The sequence below is a fragment of the Myotis daubentonii genome, chromosome 3, assembly GCF_963259705.1.
Source record: "Myotis daubentonii chromosome 3, mMyoDau2.1, whole genome shotgun sequence".
Classification (NCBI taxonomy): Eukaryota; Metazoa; Chordata; class Mammalia; order Chiroptera; family Vespertilionidae; genus Myotis; species Myotis daubentonii.
In genome coordinates this window covers 174,391,205-174,410,097 of record NC_081842.1, presented here as the reverse complement: position 1 = coordinate 174,410,097, position 18,893 = coordinate 174,391,205, and the positions used below count along the sequence as shown (strand labels likewise).

Here is an 18,893-nt window from a genome sequence, read left to right as displayed (position 1 = left end):
TCTAACCTTCTGAAATTTATTGAGACATTTTCTTCGTTTAGCATTATGGTGTTTCTTGATGAACGTTCTCTAAGTGCTTGAAAAGGATGTGTATTCTTCAGTTGTTGGATATATAGTGTTCCATAAACACTTACTAAATTAAGTTGTTTGATAATGTTTAAATTTTTATATTGTTACTGATTATTTATATTATTTTTCTATCAATTACTAAAAGAGAATTATTCAAGTCTCCAACTATGATTGTCTATTCTCCCTTTAGTTTTGTCAATTTTTGCTCTCCATGCGCTTTTAAGCTCTATTATTAGGAACAAACACATTTAGAAACATCTACACTAATAAAAGAGAAACATGGTAATTGGCATACGACCGCTACACTTTTCATTGGCTAATCAGTGAGATATGCAAATTAACTGTCAGCCAAGATGGCGGCCGGCAGCCAGGCAGCTTGAAACTAACATGAGGCTTGCTTGCCTGAGTGACGAAGGAAACCAACGTTCCCCGCCTGCCGTTCCCGCTGTAGGCCTCTGAGCCTGCATTTCAAACATTGTAACAAATACCGCAGGACTTCAGCCAGCAGATTCGCAACATTGTATGCAAAGTCCAGAAACCTACTTTCAGGAGCGGCAGCCTAAGAGCTGGAGCCAAGCCTCAAGCTAAAGCTGGCCCAGAATAATAAAAAAAAAAAAGGAAAAAAGGAGCGTTTGGGAGTTCAGTCACACCCAGCTTGAAAACAGCCCTCAGCCCCTCACCCAGACTAGCCAGGCACCCCAGTGGGGACCCCCACCCTGAAGGGTGTGTGACCAGCTGCAAACAGCCATCATCCACTCACCCAGGCTGGCCAGGCACCCCAGTGGGGACCCTCACCCTGATCCAGGACACCCTTCAGGGCAAACGAGCTGGCACCCACCCATGCACCAGGCCTCTACCCTATATAGTAAAAGGGTAATATGCCTCCCAGCACCAGGATCAGCGGAGCCGAGAGGCCTCCCTGCACCAGGATCAGCATGACAGGGGGCAGTGCCCAAAACACCCTGATCGGCCCTGCTCTGTGTGTGACAGGTTGCGGCGCCCCAACCCCCCCACCCCATGGGCCCTGCTCTGTGTGTGACGGGGTAGAGCCATAACCTCCCCTTTGGCCCTGCCCTGAGTGTGAGAGTGGAGGCGCCCCAACCCCCTGATCCGCCCTGCTCTGTGGGTGATAGAGGGTGGCGCCCCAACTCCCCCCCCCCACGGGCCCTGCTCTGTGTGTGACGGGGTAGAGCCATAACCTCCCCATCAGCCCTGCCCTGAGTGTGACAGTGGCGGCGCCCCAACCCACTGATTGGCCCTGCTCTGTGTGTGACGGGACGGTGCCCCAACTCCCCTATCGGACCTACTCTGTGAGTGACAGGGGGGAGCTCCTCAACCCCCTGATGGGCCCTGCTCTGTTCATGACAGGAGGGAGCTCCCCAACCCCTTGATTGACCCTGCTCTGTGCATGACAGGGTACGGAGCCCCAACCCCCCTGATGGGTCCTGCTCTGTGTGTGACAGGGGGCAGTGCCCCAACCCCCAGATTGGCCCTGCTCTGTGCGTGACGGTGGGTGGCGCTGCAACCTCCCCATTGACCCTGCCTTGAGTGTGATAGGGGGTGGTGCCCCAACCCCCCAATTGGCCCTGCTCTGAGCCCGACCAGGGGCTGCACCTAGGGATTGGGCCTGCCCTCTGCCACCCGGGAGCAGGCCTAAGCCAGCAGGTTGTTATCTCCCGAGGGGTCCCAGACTGCGAGAGGGCACAGGCCGGGCTGAGGGACCCCCCCTTCCCCCCGAGTGCACAAATTTTTGTGCACTGGGCCTCTAGTCCTATATAATAAAAGGCTAATATGCAAATAGACCAAACAGTGGAACAACCAGTCGCTATGATACACACTGATCCCCAGGGGGCAGATGCTCAATGCAGGAGCTGCTCCCTGGTGGTCAGTGCACTCTCAGAGGGGGAGTGCCACTTAGCCAGAGCCCTGAGCTAGGCTCATGGCTGGCAAGCGCAGCAGCGGTGGTGGGAGCATCTCCCGCCTCCATAGCAGAGCTAAGGATGTCTGACTGCTGGCTTAGGCCCGCTCCCCCTAGGACATCCCTTGAGGGCTCCTGGGCTGTGAGAGGCCACAGGGTGGGCTGAGGGACCCCAGCTTTATGCATGTTGGGGGCGAATAGGCCGGCAGGGGAGGGCCATTAAGGGTGACCAGGCAGGCAGGCAGAGGTGGTTAGGGGTGATCAGGCAGGCAGGGGAGTAGTTAGGGGCATTAGGCAAGCAGGCAGGTGAGTGGTTAGGAGCCAGTGGTCCTGGATTGCAAGAGGATGTCTGACTGCCGGTTTAGGCCCGATCCCTGTGGCCTAAACTGGCAGTCAGACATTTCTCAAGGGGTCCTGGATTGGAGAGTGTGCAGGGCAGGCTGACGGACCCACCACCACACATGCATGAATTTCGTGCACCAGGCCTCTAGTCTATATATATAAAAGCCTAAATGACCATCGCAACCGAACGGACGGCCGAACAGGCTATGTGGGGTGACCAGGCCAGCAGGGGGGTTAGTGAGGGGCAACCAAATGACCGAGCAGCAGGTTGCGTGGGGCAACCAGGCTGGCAGGGGGCTTAGTGAGGGGTGACCAAATGACCAAACAGCAGGCTGTGTGGGGCGACCAGGCTTGTAGGTGGGGCAGTTGGGGGTGACCAGGCCAGCAAGGGGGGGCAGTTAGGGATGACCAGACCAGCAGAGGTGGGCAGTTGGGGGCAACTAGGCAGGCAGGGGGGCAGTTGCGGGTGACCAGGCCAGCAGGGGGGGGAGGTGGCGATAAGGGGTGATCAGGCAGGCAAGCAGGTGAGCAGTTAGGAGCCAGTGGTCTTGGATTGTGAGAGGGATGTCCGACTGCTGGTCTAGGCCCGATTCCCAGGATCAGGCCTACACCAGCAGCGGACATCCCCTGAGGGGTCTCAATTGGAGAGGGTGCAGGCTGGGCTGAAGGGACTCCCCTCCCACCCCTCGTACATGAATTTTGTGCACCAGGCCTCTAGTTATTAATAATGTTGAACATCTTTTCATGTGTTTCTTTGTTATCTTTATATCCTTGTTAGTGATGTTTATTCAAATATTTTGCCCATTTAAAAATGTAGGTTGTCAACTTTTCATTGATATGCAAGAGTTCTTTGTACACTCTAGATTCAAGTCCCTAGTCAGATATGTGTTTTGCAAATATTATACCCCAGTCTGTGGCCTATCTTTTTATAAAAAAAGATATTTTATTTTATAAAATAATGTCTTTTGAAAAGCAAAAGCTTTTAATTTTGAAGAAGTCCAACTTATCAATTTTTTCTTTTACAGTTCATGGTTTTGTGTCTTCTTTAAAAAATCTTTGCCAAACCTGAAATTACTAAGATTTTCTCCTATATTTCCTTTCAGGAGTTTTTTAGACTATAAAATCTTGGTATTATGGTTAGTAACAATCCCTCACTATTCTTGAATTTCTTGTTAGTTAACTTCTGATGATGATACCAAATTGAGAACTTTCTCTCTCTCTCTCTCTCTCTCTCTCTCTCTCTCTCTCTCTCTCTCACACACACACACATACACAGAGCACCTCAGAGATGGACAAGAGTCTCTATAGGTACTATTATTATTATTTTTAATCCTCATCTGAGGATATGTTTTTCCATTGATTTCTAAAGAGAAGAAGGGAGAGAGAGAGAAACACCAATTGGTTGCCTCCCATAGGTGCCCCGACCAGGCATCAAACCCGAAACCTGGTTATGTGCCCTGACTGGGAATTGAACCCATCACCCTTCAGCTTACGGGACACTGCTCCAACCAACTGAGCCACACTGGCCAGGACTCAATAGGTACTCTTATCACCATCACCATTTTACAGATGAGAGACTGAAGCCCAGAGGGACTGATATTTGTCCACAGTCACTCAGCAGAGACCAGAGAAGCTGGATATGAACCCAGGCAGCCTGATTCCAAGCCTGTGCTCCTAAGCACTGGCAGTTACTGAACTTACATAAATATTTCCTTTGTCTTTTTTTAAAAAATTTAAACAGGAAGTGCCTTTTCTAACTTGTTCTTTAGGAACTAGTATGTTACAGGATCTGGGATGACTGAGGGAGTGCTTACCCAGGTTTCGACTGGTTGATGTACTAGTAGGTTCTGGTTCTGGCTCTGGTCAGCTGTGTGCCCTTGGGCAAGGAATGTTCACCTCCCTGAGTCCCAGGTTTCTCCTCTATAAAACGTTGAGGGGGATATTCTAGTTAATTTCCAAGGCCCTTTCCAGCTGTCACATTCCTCACGTCTATGATTCTGTGATTAAGTTCCTGGAAGGTTTAAGTACTGATAAAAGTGCCATTAAGTTCTGTATACTCAGCCCTGGCAGCCTCTGTTACCTAAGATACCTGGGTGGGGGTGGGTGGAAGGGAAAGCCTTGTGTTTGGCAACTGAGTGTTATACTGTAGATCAGCGGTTCTCAACCTGTGGGTCGCGACCCCTTGGGCGGTCGAACGACCCTTTCACAGGGGTCGCCTAAGACCATTCTGCATATCAGATATTTACATTACGATTCATAACAGTAGCAACATTACAGTTATGAAGTAGCAACGAAAATAATTTTATGGTTGGGTCACAGCATGAGGAACTGTATTTAAAGGGCCAGAAGGTTGAGAACCACTGCTAGATGATGGCAGACTGTTCAGCAACGTGCAGTGTCACTGAGCTTCCTCTGATTTCTGGACCTTGGTATATGGCAATCGAGGCCGACCATCAAAAACAGGTTTCCAACAAGAGAACCTTGTGCAGTAAGTTCCCCAGGCGAGTAACTGGAGATAATGAGATGGGATTGGATGGGTCTCAGGCAGAGAAATTTGAAGGACAGACCTATTTGGGTGATGATCTGGTTGACCCAAGGCCTCTTTGTCTATCATTCCTTGACCTCAGGTCAGAGTGACAGAAAGGGGGGAAGCTGCCAAGGCAGTTAGGGATGCTCCTGCCCTGAAGTCTTGGAAGAGAATAAGGGATTGTTTGTCCCACATGGGTTAGTCACTCACCTGCCTGAAGGCAGAAGACTGTGAGTCTATGATCTGCTGGGACTTCCTTTGGGCTAGAAGTCCTTGCTTTCAAGGAGGTGACTGCTTGTTATAAAACCCTAAAGCTGGGTTCTTAGAGGCTATTGTCGAAGCAGTGACAGCCACCTCCACTGAGTGCTTGCTATATGCCAGGCTGTAGCCAAGAACGCTTAGCTCCATCATGACCAAGAGACTCATCGTCTGCATGACTGCAGGCAAGCCACTGATTTTCTTTTTTGCATTTCAATTTTCAAAACTTTAATATGACTGGTAACCTGTGTAAAAGTGCAAGGTGGTATATAATGCCACACCTTTGTGTCAATGGAAGACTAATGAGCAAATGTACACAAAGCACTAGGCAAGCAGAAGGTATTCAATAAGGGACCCATAGACGGTGGGCTTCAGCGGTCCGTAGGGCAAGACTGACTGGTGTCTCCATGACATTTGCATCCTCGGAGCCAGAGCCTAGAGCTGGGCCTGGAACACAGCAGGTACTCACCACTTTATAGGATCAAGGGCCCCCTGCACAGGAAAAGGCAAACTGTCATGAATATGTATGCATCACAAAATTTGTAAAGCTAAACCAAGAGAAACAGACAAAAACATACTGTTAGTAGGAGACTTCAATGTCCCCCTTGGCCCATGGCAGAGCGGCTGGACCAAAAAATATGCAAAGATGCAGAGGCCTAAATAACGTAATAAATGTAAAGAAGGTCAAAGGGAAACAGTCCTCTACCTTCATGTTCTGAATCCAGAAAAATACCTTCTTTCTGGAGACCATGGGACATTGACAAAAACTGACCACAGAGAAATCCTCAATAAATCTCCAAAGGGAAGCAATGAAACTAGAAATTAAAGACAAAATGGGAAAATATAAATCACTTGGGTACAAGAGGAAATCAAAAGGGAAACTGTATGATATCAATAAATATTCCATTACCCAAGGGTCACAGGGCTAACAGTGGCAGCATTGAGACTGTCGGAATCTGGGCCTCCTAACGAAGTCATTCAGCCACGAACTGGTTTGCGACTCCGGTCGACATCCTGAGCCTCAGTTTCCCCTTGGATCAAATCGCCTCTAGGGCCCCCAGGGTTGAGGCGAAGTGGGGGAGGGGAGGTGGGCGTGCGGGACGCGCCGGAGCGACAGCTCTCTGGGCAGTCGCAGGGTGCCGGTGTTGCCCGGCGGCAGCAGAGGGCGCTGGGTCGCCGGCCTGGGCCCGCGTCTGCCATTGGTCCGGGCTCCGGCTGGAGAGTTGGTGGAAAGTGACAAGTTGAGGGAGGCTGAGAGCAAGGCAGCGAGCGCGCGGAGCGGGAGGAGCCGCCGCTGCGGCCACGGAGGGAGCCCGGGACCGCCGCCGTGGGCGCAGGGCTTGCTCTTCTGAGTCCGAGCTGGGAAGGCGCGCCCTCCGCCAGCGAGACGCGGACAGTCCGGGACGGACCGGCTGGCCGAGGCGAGGCTGCAGCCGGAGAGCCGGGGCGGGACCGCGCTGACGGGGTCCTGAGGCTGCAGGGCGGAGGCGAGGAGCAGGTTAGAGGGACAAAGAACTTTGCAGACGCCCCCACCATCCTGCGGGAAGAGCAGCCGGGACGAGGTGGCTGGGACCCCGGGCAGAGCCGGTGGATGTTCTGCGCGCGGCCTGGGAGCCGCCGCCGCCGCCAGAGGAGGAGGAATGCACCGGCCGCGCCGCCGCGGGGCGCGCCCGCCGCTCCTGGCGCTGCTGGCCGCGCTGCTGCTGGCGGCGCGCGGGGCCGCTGCCCAAGGTAAGAGGCGCGTCCCCCGGCTCCCGAGCCCACCCGGCCCTCGGCCCTCGGCCCTCCCTCTGTCGGCCAGCCCGGTGCTGGGCACACAGGAAGAGCCGAGCCCGCCTCGGGGCGGCCGCGACCCGTCGTGGGTCTCGCCGATGCGACCCCAGGCGCCGGGGAGGCAGGCGAAGCTTTGCCCGGGAGCCCCGCTAAGGGGTGCGCCGGGCACCCCCTCCTCGGCGCCCAGCTGCAGTTGTCAGCGCTGACAGCGCGGAGGGGTTGGGGTGAACGGGGCACTTCCGTGCGGTTCGTCCCCCCCATCTCTAGCTGGACTCCTATCGGTGTTCAGGCAAGTCTACCCTCCCAAAGAGCGGCCGTCCCGGAAGGCGCGGTCCAGGAGGGAGTTTTTGTATTTTCGGTGGTTCCTGCGGGAGCCCAGGCTGTCCGCAGAGCGACCCAAACAAAAGCCCGGTCCTTCTGGGACGCGGGCGGCCTCGCCTCTCCTCCGCCCCCGGCTCTTCAGCCTTCAGGAGGGTCACCAGGGAGGCCACAACGTGTGCGCGGCTGCCGCCGCCACTTTGTGCAAAATGTGCTGTCAGAGGCGGCCTGCGGCTCCTGAGCGCTCGGAGCGTGCACGTGTGTGTGTGTGTGTGTGTGTGTGTGTGTGTGTGTGTGTGTGTGTGTGAGAGAGAGAGAGACAAACAAGGGAGAAAAGCCATCTAATGCATACTTGATTTTGGTAATCTCCAAAGACAATTGCAACAGTTAGAGAAAGACTCGGCCGAAAGCCGGAGCGTCTTAGCTCGCTGCGGGAAGCTTGGATCCTTGCTGCGTTTGAGCCGGTACACAATGAGAGGGAAGAGCGCGGCTGCGCCTGTGGAGACAACCGATTCATTCTTTGGAGGTTGGAGGGGGAAAGTTGATTAAAGTCTCCAGGGACTGGGGCCTCACTTTTAACATGCATCCCTTGAGGGGGTGCCGGAGCCCCTGGATTCTTTTCTCCAACCGATGAGTAGTCTCTGCCCTTTTATCATGCATCTTTCATTTTAGTTAGGCTGTGTTTAGGGGAAGAAAAGGCTGTTTTGCAGTTGAGGGAGGAAAAGATCTAATCACCGCATAGATTGTAACTTCAGAATCCGTTTGTTACTAATACCTAGCGAAGAAGCTTCATGGTAGAAAACACCCTGGAAGGAAGTTGTGTGTGCGCGCATTTTGATTTCTAGAGATGTTTTGGGGAGGGGGAGTGGGAACCACATTTTCTGAGGATGATTCTGAAACGGATCCTATCTTGAAGTTGTGCTAATTTGGACGCTCCTGTGGGTAAAGTAGAAAGAGCTTCTAATTGTAATTAAGATGTGCGTATCAGCTGGGAGTGCACCTTTGCGGTGAAAATCCTAATGAAATGTAAACAGTTTGGTCACATGGATGTTTGCGTCTATGATGCCTAACATCTGGCCCCAACACCTGGGTGAAAAGTGAAAAATGGGCCATGCTGCTAAACAGTGTAAACATCCTGCTGATGTCAGGTCGCCTAGCAAATGGGGGTGGAGATGACCAGGTGATTCTCACTAAGGGAGGGCTCCTAGTTTGGGGCCTTGATTAATCCGATTATATCCTCTGTCTGACTCCTGGTTGCTTTTAGATCATGGGGGGTGGGGTGGGGGCACCCATGCAGCGGACATTTGCTGAGGGAAAGACAATGTTGTTTTCGGCAGTCACCCAAATTTTGTCTTGTTTAACTGTCTATCAGGCTTTTACAATTTTTAAAAGAGGATTGCCTGTTCCGAACTCTTCAATAATGAGCTCAAATCTGTTATTATTGTCTTATTTGTTGTCTTAGAAATCTCTTTCCATTTCTGTGCATACTCGATCTTTTCGCTGGGGACAGAGCTTCCAGGGGAAGGCACATTTACTTTCTTGTCTGATCCAAGATTCCTCAGGTAACTCAGACAGTGGCTTAGGATCAGCTTAAAGGGGGGATATGTTTCATTTATTTATTAAAAAACAACTCTGGGTTTCTTCTATCACTTTGCTATCATAGTAGCCAGGAGGAGAAAAACCTTTACCGGTAAATTTCTTTTTTTCTGGTGTGTGCATTGTTGAATTCATCCGCCATCTGTATACCTACCCAGAGCGACACCTCTCCAGGAAGGTGAAGCCTGTAACTTCACCGGGAGCCCAGGGTCTTTGAAACCTGCCTGGGACTTTCTCAGAACCCCCTGGATTCTGCGGTTTGGCTCCTTGGAGTCAGAGGGAGGTGGCCTGCTACTGTGTTTGCTGTCATTTTGTAAACCTTCCAGTGCCATTTGCATAGGTGTCTGACCTGTCTACCTTTACAAGAGGAGTCTCTTGAGGGTAATAACACTGAGGGCCAAGTCAGCCACCCCAATTTTATTGCAGACTCCTGCAAACACTCCCCAGACAAAGCCATGCAGAGGCCCAATAGACAAAGGGTTTGGTCAGACGGAGTCTGGTGGTGTGTGGAAAATATTTAATTTCCAATATCGCTTCAGCATACTTGGTAAGCTGTTTGCCACCCTGATGCCTCAGACCATCATTTTGATATTTAGTTAGGAGTCCTTTAAAAACTCAACTTTAGCCTATATTTTCCTTTCCATCTCCTACCTGGTGAGCATAGGCCTCAAATTAGTAAGAAAATTAGTAAGTGGAGTGTCAGTTGCATCCATTAGTATCCAATTTGGCTGTGGTTTGATGGTGACCACATACCCCATTTCAAATATTTCTGAAAATTTTACTCAGCATCCTATGGAGAATGGAAAGCTCTGTAGGCTATATGCATATTGATGTAAATGTATACCTACATGTAAGTGGCATATGTGTACATACATATGTAGTATGTATTCCACAGATTTTTGTTGAATGAATGGAGGATAACTTTTTCGGTCATATGTAAAATTTTTCTCAGTAAAAATGCAACATGGCATATATTCAAGAATTTTTCCTTTTCTTACTCCATTTTCTAGCATGAAGGGGATGCAGTAGGAGTGAACAGTAGAGCTTAATGGTTATGAGCACAGTGATTGGAATGTAACAGGGTATATCGATTAGTTTTTTCGGACCCTCACCAGCATGTTGTGAGTTTTAAGTGAAACCAGTACTGGAGAAGAGCACTCAGCCAAGGGGGTCTTAACTTGGGCTACCTGAAATTGAGGCTATTCGGACCCCCAGAATGGATATACAAAAATTTTATGTGCATTTTTGTGGTTTTCTGTTTTTAGCTATAATTTGATTTTCTGAGAAAATTGCAACGCCCAAAGATAGGAACCATTTATTGATTTGGCGTGTGTGATGCCTGCCCGGAGTAATGAGTTGCCTTCCTGGTTAGGTGTCAAGGGGTTTAGGGTTGGTGATGTGTCCTGGGCCTCAGCCCAGATCTGCGCAATCCATGGAACCTCTACCTCTCCTCACTTTCCAGTTTCTCTCCCACCAGGCTGGCTGTTTTTGGGCCCAGGGAAAACTGAAGAGTACTGCCAAGTCCTTTGACCTCAACTAAGAATGTAATTCCCTAAACCCAAGCATTCTGAGATGCTTCTGTTACTACAGTTTATTTAACAAACACTTGTGTTCCGGCCAGTCACCATTCTAAGCATTTTGCAAGTTTTAACTCACTGAATCCTCACAACCCTACTAGGGAGATCGCATAAATAGCTCATTTAAACCTAGGCACAGAGAAGTTAAGTTACGACTAGGAAATGGCTTTGTTGGGCTTACAGACCCTGGGAGGTCATGGCTTTTATCTTAACTGCTGCACTAGACAGTCTCCTCTGGGTTAAGTCTTAGATTTTACATTATCATTCTGAATGGGCCACAGGTTCCCTTCCTCCAGGTTTTCCAAGAGCAGCAAAGGAACGTTTTCTTAGCCAGATCTAGGGTTTACAATAAGTGATCGGAGATAGCCAATTTCTGTTTTCTTTCCTGTGCTGGGTTCCTGAGCCAGTGTTGCTGTAACTCAGAGATGATGGGGCCGGAGGGCCCTTGCTGGTCTTCACTCTGATCAGGGGGAATTACATTGTTGTGATGAATTGCAGTTTTAATAAGGTTTGAGGAGTGTGTCTGGCGGTTCTTTCCAACCAGCGATGAGATATAGTTTGAGGAAGTGACTTTGTATTTGCATCTTGGTCGTGGTCGGAGCTGGGGTGATTCATTAGAGTGGACCAGACCCTGGCAAAAGCAGCCCCAGCTGGGAAACGCTACAATCTCCGAGGCCTTGTTCTCAGACAGAAGGGCCTCAGCTTGGCCCTACCTGTTCCCTGAGGGGTGACAGGAGAGGCTGCTCCGCAGACGCGTGAAGAGAAGGAAATAGTCTTCTAGGAGTCTGAGAAAGTTCTCTGGAGTTTAGGGGGGAGGGGATGGCGGGAGTGGTGGGGGGAACGCTTCGAAATCCTTAACTAAATGCAGCTGCTTGTTACATGGAGCCTGACTTGCATGCCAGGAATATCTAAAAAGCTAACGAATACAAAATACAAATAAACAGCAGTAAAAAGGCTCTCTCTTTGTTGCAGTAAGCTCGGTTGGGGTTTTCAGTTTGTTTAGGAATGGGATAATTGTGGCATCCACTTTATTTTGGTAAGGCAGTGAAACGTGGATTGATGTTATTGTCATTGGGATGCTACCACCACCACCTGAACTTTTTCCTTCACACCTCCCCCCCTCTGAAGGCTCAGGCCTGGACATCCACAGGGCCTGAGTCTCAGACTGTTGCCCCTGAGTGAATTACACTGGAAGAGGGCAGATAATTTAATGGGATAATCTTGGCAGGGCCAGCAAATTTCACACCCCATCTCTCACTAATAGAAAGACAGTAGAAGGCTACAACATCCTCAGATGAAAATAAAAGGCTCTGCTTAACAGTAACTGTCTGTCCATAAATAAGGTTCTGTAGAGTTTTGATCCCAAAGCTGTTATTAAATACTGATAAGCCAAGCCTCGTAATGTTTGGCCTCCTTACATTTCCTCCCTGCCCCCCTGCGCTCTATAGAACCATAGCTTTTTTTTTAAGAGGTGAAAGGGACCTAAAAGAGCAACCAGTCCAAGCTGTTTATTTTCTCAAGTATTTCTACACAGAAAGGACCTTCTTTTATAGCCATTTAAAGAGGCAGTATGGAGGCAGAAATAGAATGGGATTTGAGCCTGATAGATGAAGGTTTGAATTGGGACTGTGCTGTTACTGGCTGTGTGACCTTGGGAAAGTTCTTTGCCTTTCTCAGCCTCAGTTTCTTTCTCTCTAAAATGGGGACAACAGTGATATCCGACGTAGAGGGTTTTGGTGATAATTAAAGGAGATAATGGACATAAGGCACCAAACAGCGCCATGGGCCTCCTAAACATGCAGTATGATAGCCACTACCATGATCAGGAACGTGCTGGAAAAACGAGAAAACCTGGCTCCAAAACAATGATTGTTAGGCTGTGAGATAGGAACCAAGGCCCAGAGAAGCAGCAATTTTTACAATATGTTAGGACTCTCGAGTGTTTCATTTTACAGGGAGCATATAGACGGACACTCTAGGTCGGAACAGTACCCAGGCCAGTGCTGAGGTCCAGAGATTCCACTGTGCAGTTTTGCAAAGCCTTAAAACAAAGGCTTTTTTCAGAACAGCGAGCTCTTTGGGGAAGAGCAACCTCTCCCTGGTGCTTGGTGTAATTCCAGAATCCTGCAATGGGGAATGTTACATTTCAGGGACCTCCACTTGTAATCTGACCGTTTTTAGCTCCAATATCCAAAAAATCTTGCTGAGCACAACTTGAAAGAGAAGGATAATGGCCGGAGGAAGGAATCCTGAGGTGCTCTGTTAGCCATTTAAAATTTCTGAGTACAAAAAAAGTTCATGTTGCCCAAAGAAAGCAGAGTAATGAAGTGTGTGGGAAGGGACCGGGGAGATAAAAAGAACTTCTAAAAACCATGGCAGGGTTTTTAGAAGTTTGTGTTTTTTATTTTTATTTTTCAACAGTAAAGCTTATCATTCAATGCATTTCAGCGAACATTTATTGTATATTTATTATGTGCAAGATATGGTGTTAGTGCCCAGAAACAAAACATTATCCCTGCTCTCCAGGGGAGGCAGAGGGTGGAAATTCTTCCTTTGTAAAGAACCTACTATGTGCCAGGAATAGTTTTTTATAGATGCTAGGCTTATATTTCCCAGCAGCCCTTTGAGGTTGGACTTCTAACCCCATTTTACAGATAAGGAAATCAAGACTCAGGGAGGTAAGTATCTTAGCCAACCTCACACAACTGTTAACTGGTATTTGGCATTTGACCCTGGACATTTGAACATAGGTACTTTGACTCACAAGTGCATGCTATTTTCACTGTCCCTGAAGTGTAGTTGGGGAGACAGAATGAACAGACGTGGCCCTCCACATGGACTTCTCTACAGGAGGTATAGGAAAGGGTTGTGGAAAAAGTGCTATGGGAACACAGAGGTAGGAATTCTCACTGGGGGAATTGGAGAGTCAGAGGGAGAACATACTTTCATAGACTTTTTGTGAGGATGCAATGAAATAATGTATAGAAAAATGCTCAGTACAGTTAATACACATAGTGGGTATTAGTGAGTGCTCTGCCGTAGTTATGTAGCCAGAGAGAGGCCTGGTCAGGATTTACCTGCCTCAAAAGTCAGGTGCTCTTAATTGTTCTGCTGTGCTCCTTTCCCACAGGCATGTGGTGGTTGGAAGAGTAATTGGCTATGTGGTCCCCAAATGGAAGGGAAGACACTAAGATACTTTCTCTAATCCAGATTTTTGGACTCAGCTCTGCTTTGGGTGGAAAAAGGGATTTGCACATGTGTGAATTTGGAGAGGATCACAATGCCTAATCATAAACTATAACACTCCGGGAACTCTGGCCAGAATCTACCACGTTCACTTACTGTGAGCCAATATTTTGTTAGTCACTGGAGACATAAAGACTAGGTCCTTTCCTTGGAGGGTTTTTTTATTTTTTATTATTTTATTATTTATTTATTTATTTTTTCTATGTCAGGTGCTTTATTTTTTAAAAATATTTCAAGAAAAATTATTTTAAGTATAATGTTACATGCAATAAACATTAATATTACAAGAAAAACTATTTTAAATGTAATGTTACATGCAATAAACATTAATATTTCAAGAAAACTGATCTCTATATATAAAAGCCTAAGTGACCGGCCCCCATTCAACCATCTGACCATCTGACCGGTAGCTATGATGCGCACTGACCATCAGGGGGCAGACGCTCAATGCAGGAGCTGCCAAGCTGTGGTGACTTGGCAGCTACGGTTCTTGGGTGACGCACCCGGAACCAGAGAGGAGGGAGCCCGATTCAGGGGTGTGTCACCTGAGAACCACCCTCTTGCAATTGGGATCCCTTGGGGGATGTTGGAGAGCTGGTTTCGGCCCGATCCCCACAGGTCAGGCAGAGGGACCCCACCGGTGCACGAATCTGTGCACTGGACCTCTAGTTTTAAATATAATTTACATGCAATAAAAATTAATATTTCAAGAAAAAGAGAGTTTAAGTATAACATTACCAAAACTGTACTAACATAGTATAATATCACAAAAGTTGTAGGAAATATTAAAAATCTGCAAATAAGAGGATTACTTCTATTCTATTCTAAAATACTTTTTTTCTCTGGGTCTATTTTGGTTCATCAGTTTATGTTGTTCATTATATTCCACAAATGAGTGAGATCATGTGATATTTATCTCTCCAATTGGCTTATTTCACTTATCGTAATGCTCTCCAGGTCCATCCATGCTATTGCAAATGATAAGAGTTCCTTCTTTTTTACAGCAGCATAGTATTCCATTGTGTAGATGTAGCGGTTTTTTAATCCATTCATTGCTGATGGGCACTTACTAGTAGGCTGTTTCCAAATGTTAGCTATTGTAAATTGTGCTGCTATGAACATAGGGGTGCATACGTCCTTTCTGATTGGTGTTTCTGATTTCTTGGGATATATTGCTAGAAGTGGGATTACTGGGTCAAATGGGAGTTCCATTTTTAATTTTTTGAGGAAACTCCATATTGTTTCCTTGGAGAGTTTTTTAAATGGCAGATCCATGGCAGAGATTGCTAGCTAATCCCCAAATCGATTTCCATCTCTTTCTGTGCACGTGGCTAAACTACATTTCCCAGCTACCTTGCAGTTAAGTGAAGTCATGTGACTAGATATTAGCCAATAGCATGAGATTGGAAGCAATGAGCATCACTTGTAGGCTTAACCCATAAAAAAAAAATTCAGAGGGAAGATTGATATGATCCCAAACATGATAACCCTAGAAGTCATGTGTTGAAGATACTACAAGATGGAAACAGCCTGGAACCCTCCCTTAATCACTGCACAGTGGAACCCACCTGCTAGTCCATACCTGTTTAGGTTTTATATGAGCAAGAAATAAACTTCTATTGTAGTGAACGCTGAGATTTGGGAGTTTATCAGTTATAGTTGCTAATGCTACTTTAGCTAACATTTTATATACCACCAGATCATTTTCTTGGGTCCGGACCAGCATTTTTGGATAGAATATGATAGGAATAAGAAATACCAGAGTGCACTACATTATTAAGGTGAATATTGTTTTGGGAAACTTTGGCCTCCATTCTGTATATGCTGATTTGGACTATTATTGGGCTCCCACAATCAAGAGTCTGAAAGCCACTGGTCTAGTGGAGGCAGACAAGTCGCCACCTCTGTACAATGGAGTGTGTAGTTATGGCAGAGGTAGTTAAGTCCTCATGCAATGGAGACTCAGTTAAGGAAGTGCCTAGAAAGCAGAGATGGCATTAGGGTTCATTTCCCCAGTCAGTTGGTATGGGCTGCCTATGGATCAGTGTTGAGAAGGTTTCTGAAGTTCTTCCAGGATCTCTGGGAAGGAATGCTGTGGTCTGATAGCAGCATCTGACCTGGGCTTGGGGAGGAGGAGTAGAGGCTCAGGCTGGTCTGCATCTGACTGTTTCACATGGAGTCTGGGCTTCTTCCAGTGAATTAACCCCCTTCCCAAGTTCATAGCACACATACAGTGTCTCTAGCACTGTGCTAAGCACCTCGAGGTATTCAGAAGAGCTATAACTAGCCCTTGGGGAATTTACCTTTTAGGGGCAATAAAATAGGCACTTGGAAAATAATTATACAGCCAGTGAATGCAGAGTTAGCAATTATAGATGCAGAACCCCGAGAAGGGAGAGGTCTTTAGGGAGGAAGTGGGATATGATGCAAGCCTTGAAGGACAGGAAGGACTGAGATGGGAAAGGAGGAAAGGAGCTGAACATTCTGAAGCTGCCCGGGTGTCCATGGACTTGCCCAAGCTCTCCTGGGCTCTTACACTGGGCCTTTATCCAGGAAAGACGTTGGTCTTCAGGGGATTGGAGAGTAATGAAGAAGAAAGGGGGCTTTGAAGGGGTGCCAGTTACGTATTTTTGCATATGAAGGGCGTGGGGGAGGGGAAGAGGGAGCAGGGTTTTACTGGGAGTATGATGACTTACCTTTCTCTCCAAGAGAGTGCCCCAGAGAGTTAAAAACGCAGTACATTTCAGGGCTGCTTGTCAAAGGCATATTGTGTCTTATTCCCTCTGCTGCAGCAGTTTTGTTCTGTAGTGCAGGCTACTGAATTCTAGTCCACCTTTTGCCTGTTTGATGGAAATCATAGTAGCATAGTAATGATTAACACAGTAAGCATCTTGAGTACCAAGAACCATTCTAAGTCCTTTAAGTATTTTAACTGCCATAGTCTTCAGGGTAGCCCAGTGAGGTGGGCATCAATATTATCCCCATTTTCTAGATAAGGAAACAGGTACAGAGAAGGTAAGTAACCTGTTCAAGGTCACACAGGATTTGAACATGGGTATCCTGAGTCCAAGGCTCTGTCCTTGATCATTATGCCATACTGCATCTCAGGGTTTTTTTTGTGTTGTTGTTGTTTTTTTTAAAATTCTATCTGAGAATTCAAATTCCCTGTAAGATCCCAGCCAAATAGCTGAGTCAAATAATTGTAATTAAACCCCTCATTTAAATAGGAAATTGCAGCTTACCAAATTATTTTATGTCTAATGTTATCATTATTTTCCAAATAATTCAATGAAATAGGATTTCCTTCTTTTGGCACATGTGAAGTTGGCGGCTCACCTAAGTCACCATAGCTGGCGAAGACCGGCTGAAACCCAGCCTGTTGGCTCCCGGCCCCCAGTGTTTCTGCTCTAAAAGATCGCCTGTGTTTGGAAGTCGGGACTCGAAGAGACTGACTCTAAGACACTGACCTATGTCTATTTTCACTGTCCTTTCACCACCTAATGCATTTGCCGGGTTCTCCTCCAACCAGCTTTTGTTTTCAGAAGTAGCTGTGAGATATTTGTAGGTGGGACCTGGAGCTAGTGCACCTGTAACGTAAGGAAATTTACTTGCAAATACTGGTAGACTGGGAGAAGTTGCTTAAAAACAAGTTTACTTAGCTGTTGGTGATTCTTAGCAGGTCGAGGAGCCATTCATAGAGGGGCTTTGGCCTCATAGGTCTTGGTATGAAACGGGGCTCACTGCTTTCCTGCCTGGTCAGCAAGTTACTTGGCCTCTGAGAGACGCTTTCCTCAATTTAAACTGGAAGCTGATGGTGCTCCCTGGCAGGTTGGGGAGGACTGAAGGAGGTGCTTGTACAGTGTCTGGGGTGTACCCAGCGTGTACGCTCAGTCACTCCGTGAATTAAATGGGGAGCAGCAAGAGGAGTGCACTTCCTCCTCTGAGATTTTCCCAGGACGTGATGGGGCAAAATTTCCAAACCTCAGCACCTTGTTAGTCTTTATTTTTTATAATATAATCGTCTCTGGGCAGGTTTTCCTAGCACCTAGAGCTTTTAGGTTACAATTATATTCATATATCTCAAGGACAGGGGCTTTCTTATGCTCTGTGAAGCTACACATCCTAAGGTCAAAGCAGATCCTGCCTTCTGAAATCCTAAATGCCCTCTGTTCTTCACGGGAAAGTGGCACCATTTTTTGATGGGTCAGGCATACGTCAAAGCTACTTATTTTACTTTTTCTCCGTAAGAGAGATGATATCCTCACCTCTGGGACTTCACTCCCACTTTCATAGTTTTTACATGATTTTCCCATTCCCTGCAGAGTATTGCTTTTCCCCTCACCCGAACTTGCAGTGGGATGAAAGTTAGCCCTTCATGTGGACTCGGAAAGGCGTGCCTGAAGAAAGGGGTGCTTGGCTCAGTGGCGGCTGTATACCTCCTTCTCCCTTCACATAACTGTTGAGGGCTGTATAGGAACTTCCAGTCCCAAAGCATCGCCATTTGAGATTAGCTGACAATAACCAGCAAAGGTTTTTGATGATGTTCTTAATCTACTGACGAGTTACCCTCTTTTTCTCTATGCTGCTCACAGCACTTGGCTCACTCCTGTCCAGTGTCCCTAAGCTAAGGAATCCAGTGCTTGCCTATAGGCAGGCAACCTTCAGAGAGTCAGAACCTGCTGTGGGGGCCTTGTAGAGACACCTGGTAAAGGGTCTTCTTCTTCCCCACTGAGCAAGGGAGGAGCTGAGCGGAGCTGAGCATGCCCAGTTTGTTCTACCCAATTCATCAATAAGTCACTGTCTAGTTCTGGCCCCCAGCCCTTGCAAGGTGTAGTTAAGTTAATAGAGGGGCAGAGAGAGTCCAGCACTTAACACTAATTGGTTTCCCTCCCAAAGACAAAAGCATTGGGTGTCAGGCAGTGGTTCTCAACCTTCTGGCCTTTTAAATACAGTTCCTCATGTTGTGACCCAACCATAAAATTATTTTCGTTGCTACTTCATAACTGTAATGTTGCTACTGTTATGAATCGTAATGTAAAAATATCTGATATGCAGGATGGTCTTAGGTGACCCCTGTGAAAGGGTCCTTCGACCGCCAAAGGGGTCGCAACCCACAGGTTGAAAACCGCTGGTGTAGGGGGTAAAGCATTCCTCCCTTTCACTGGCTGCAACTTGATTTTTTTTTTTAAAGGAGCAATTGCCAGATTTCATGGTTGTGTTGGGGTTAAACTATATATATATAGATGAGATGGTCAAAATGTTTATAAAT

General features: G+C 47.5%; 1 protein-coding gene across 2 annotated transcripts in view; it reads left to right on the top strand.

The window, feature by feature from the left end:
• Positions 1-6,318: 6,318 nt before the first annotated feature.
• The window catches only part of ROR1 (receptor tyrosine kinase like orphan receptor 1), a 397,078-nt gene continuing 384,503 nt past the window's right edge, over positions 6,319-18,893 (top strand). For both annotated transcript variants that reach the window (XM_059689301.1, XM_059689300.1), the window contains exon 1: positions 6,319-6,845. In XM_059689301.1, coding sequence (XP_059545284.1) covers positions 6,755-6,845 — 91 coding nt within the window. In that variant the 5' untranslated portion in view covers positions 6,319-6,754. The remainder of the gene's footprint in view (positions 6,846-18,893) is intronic.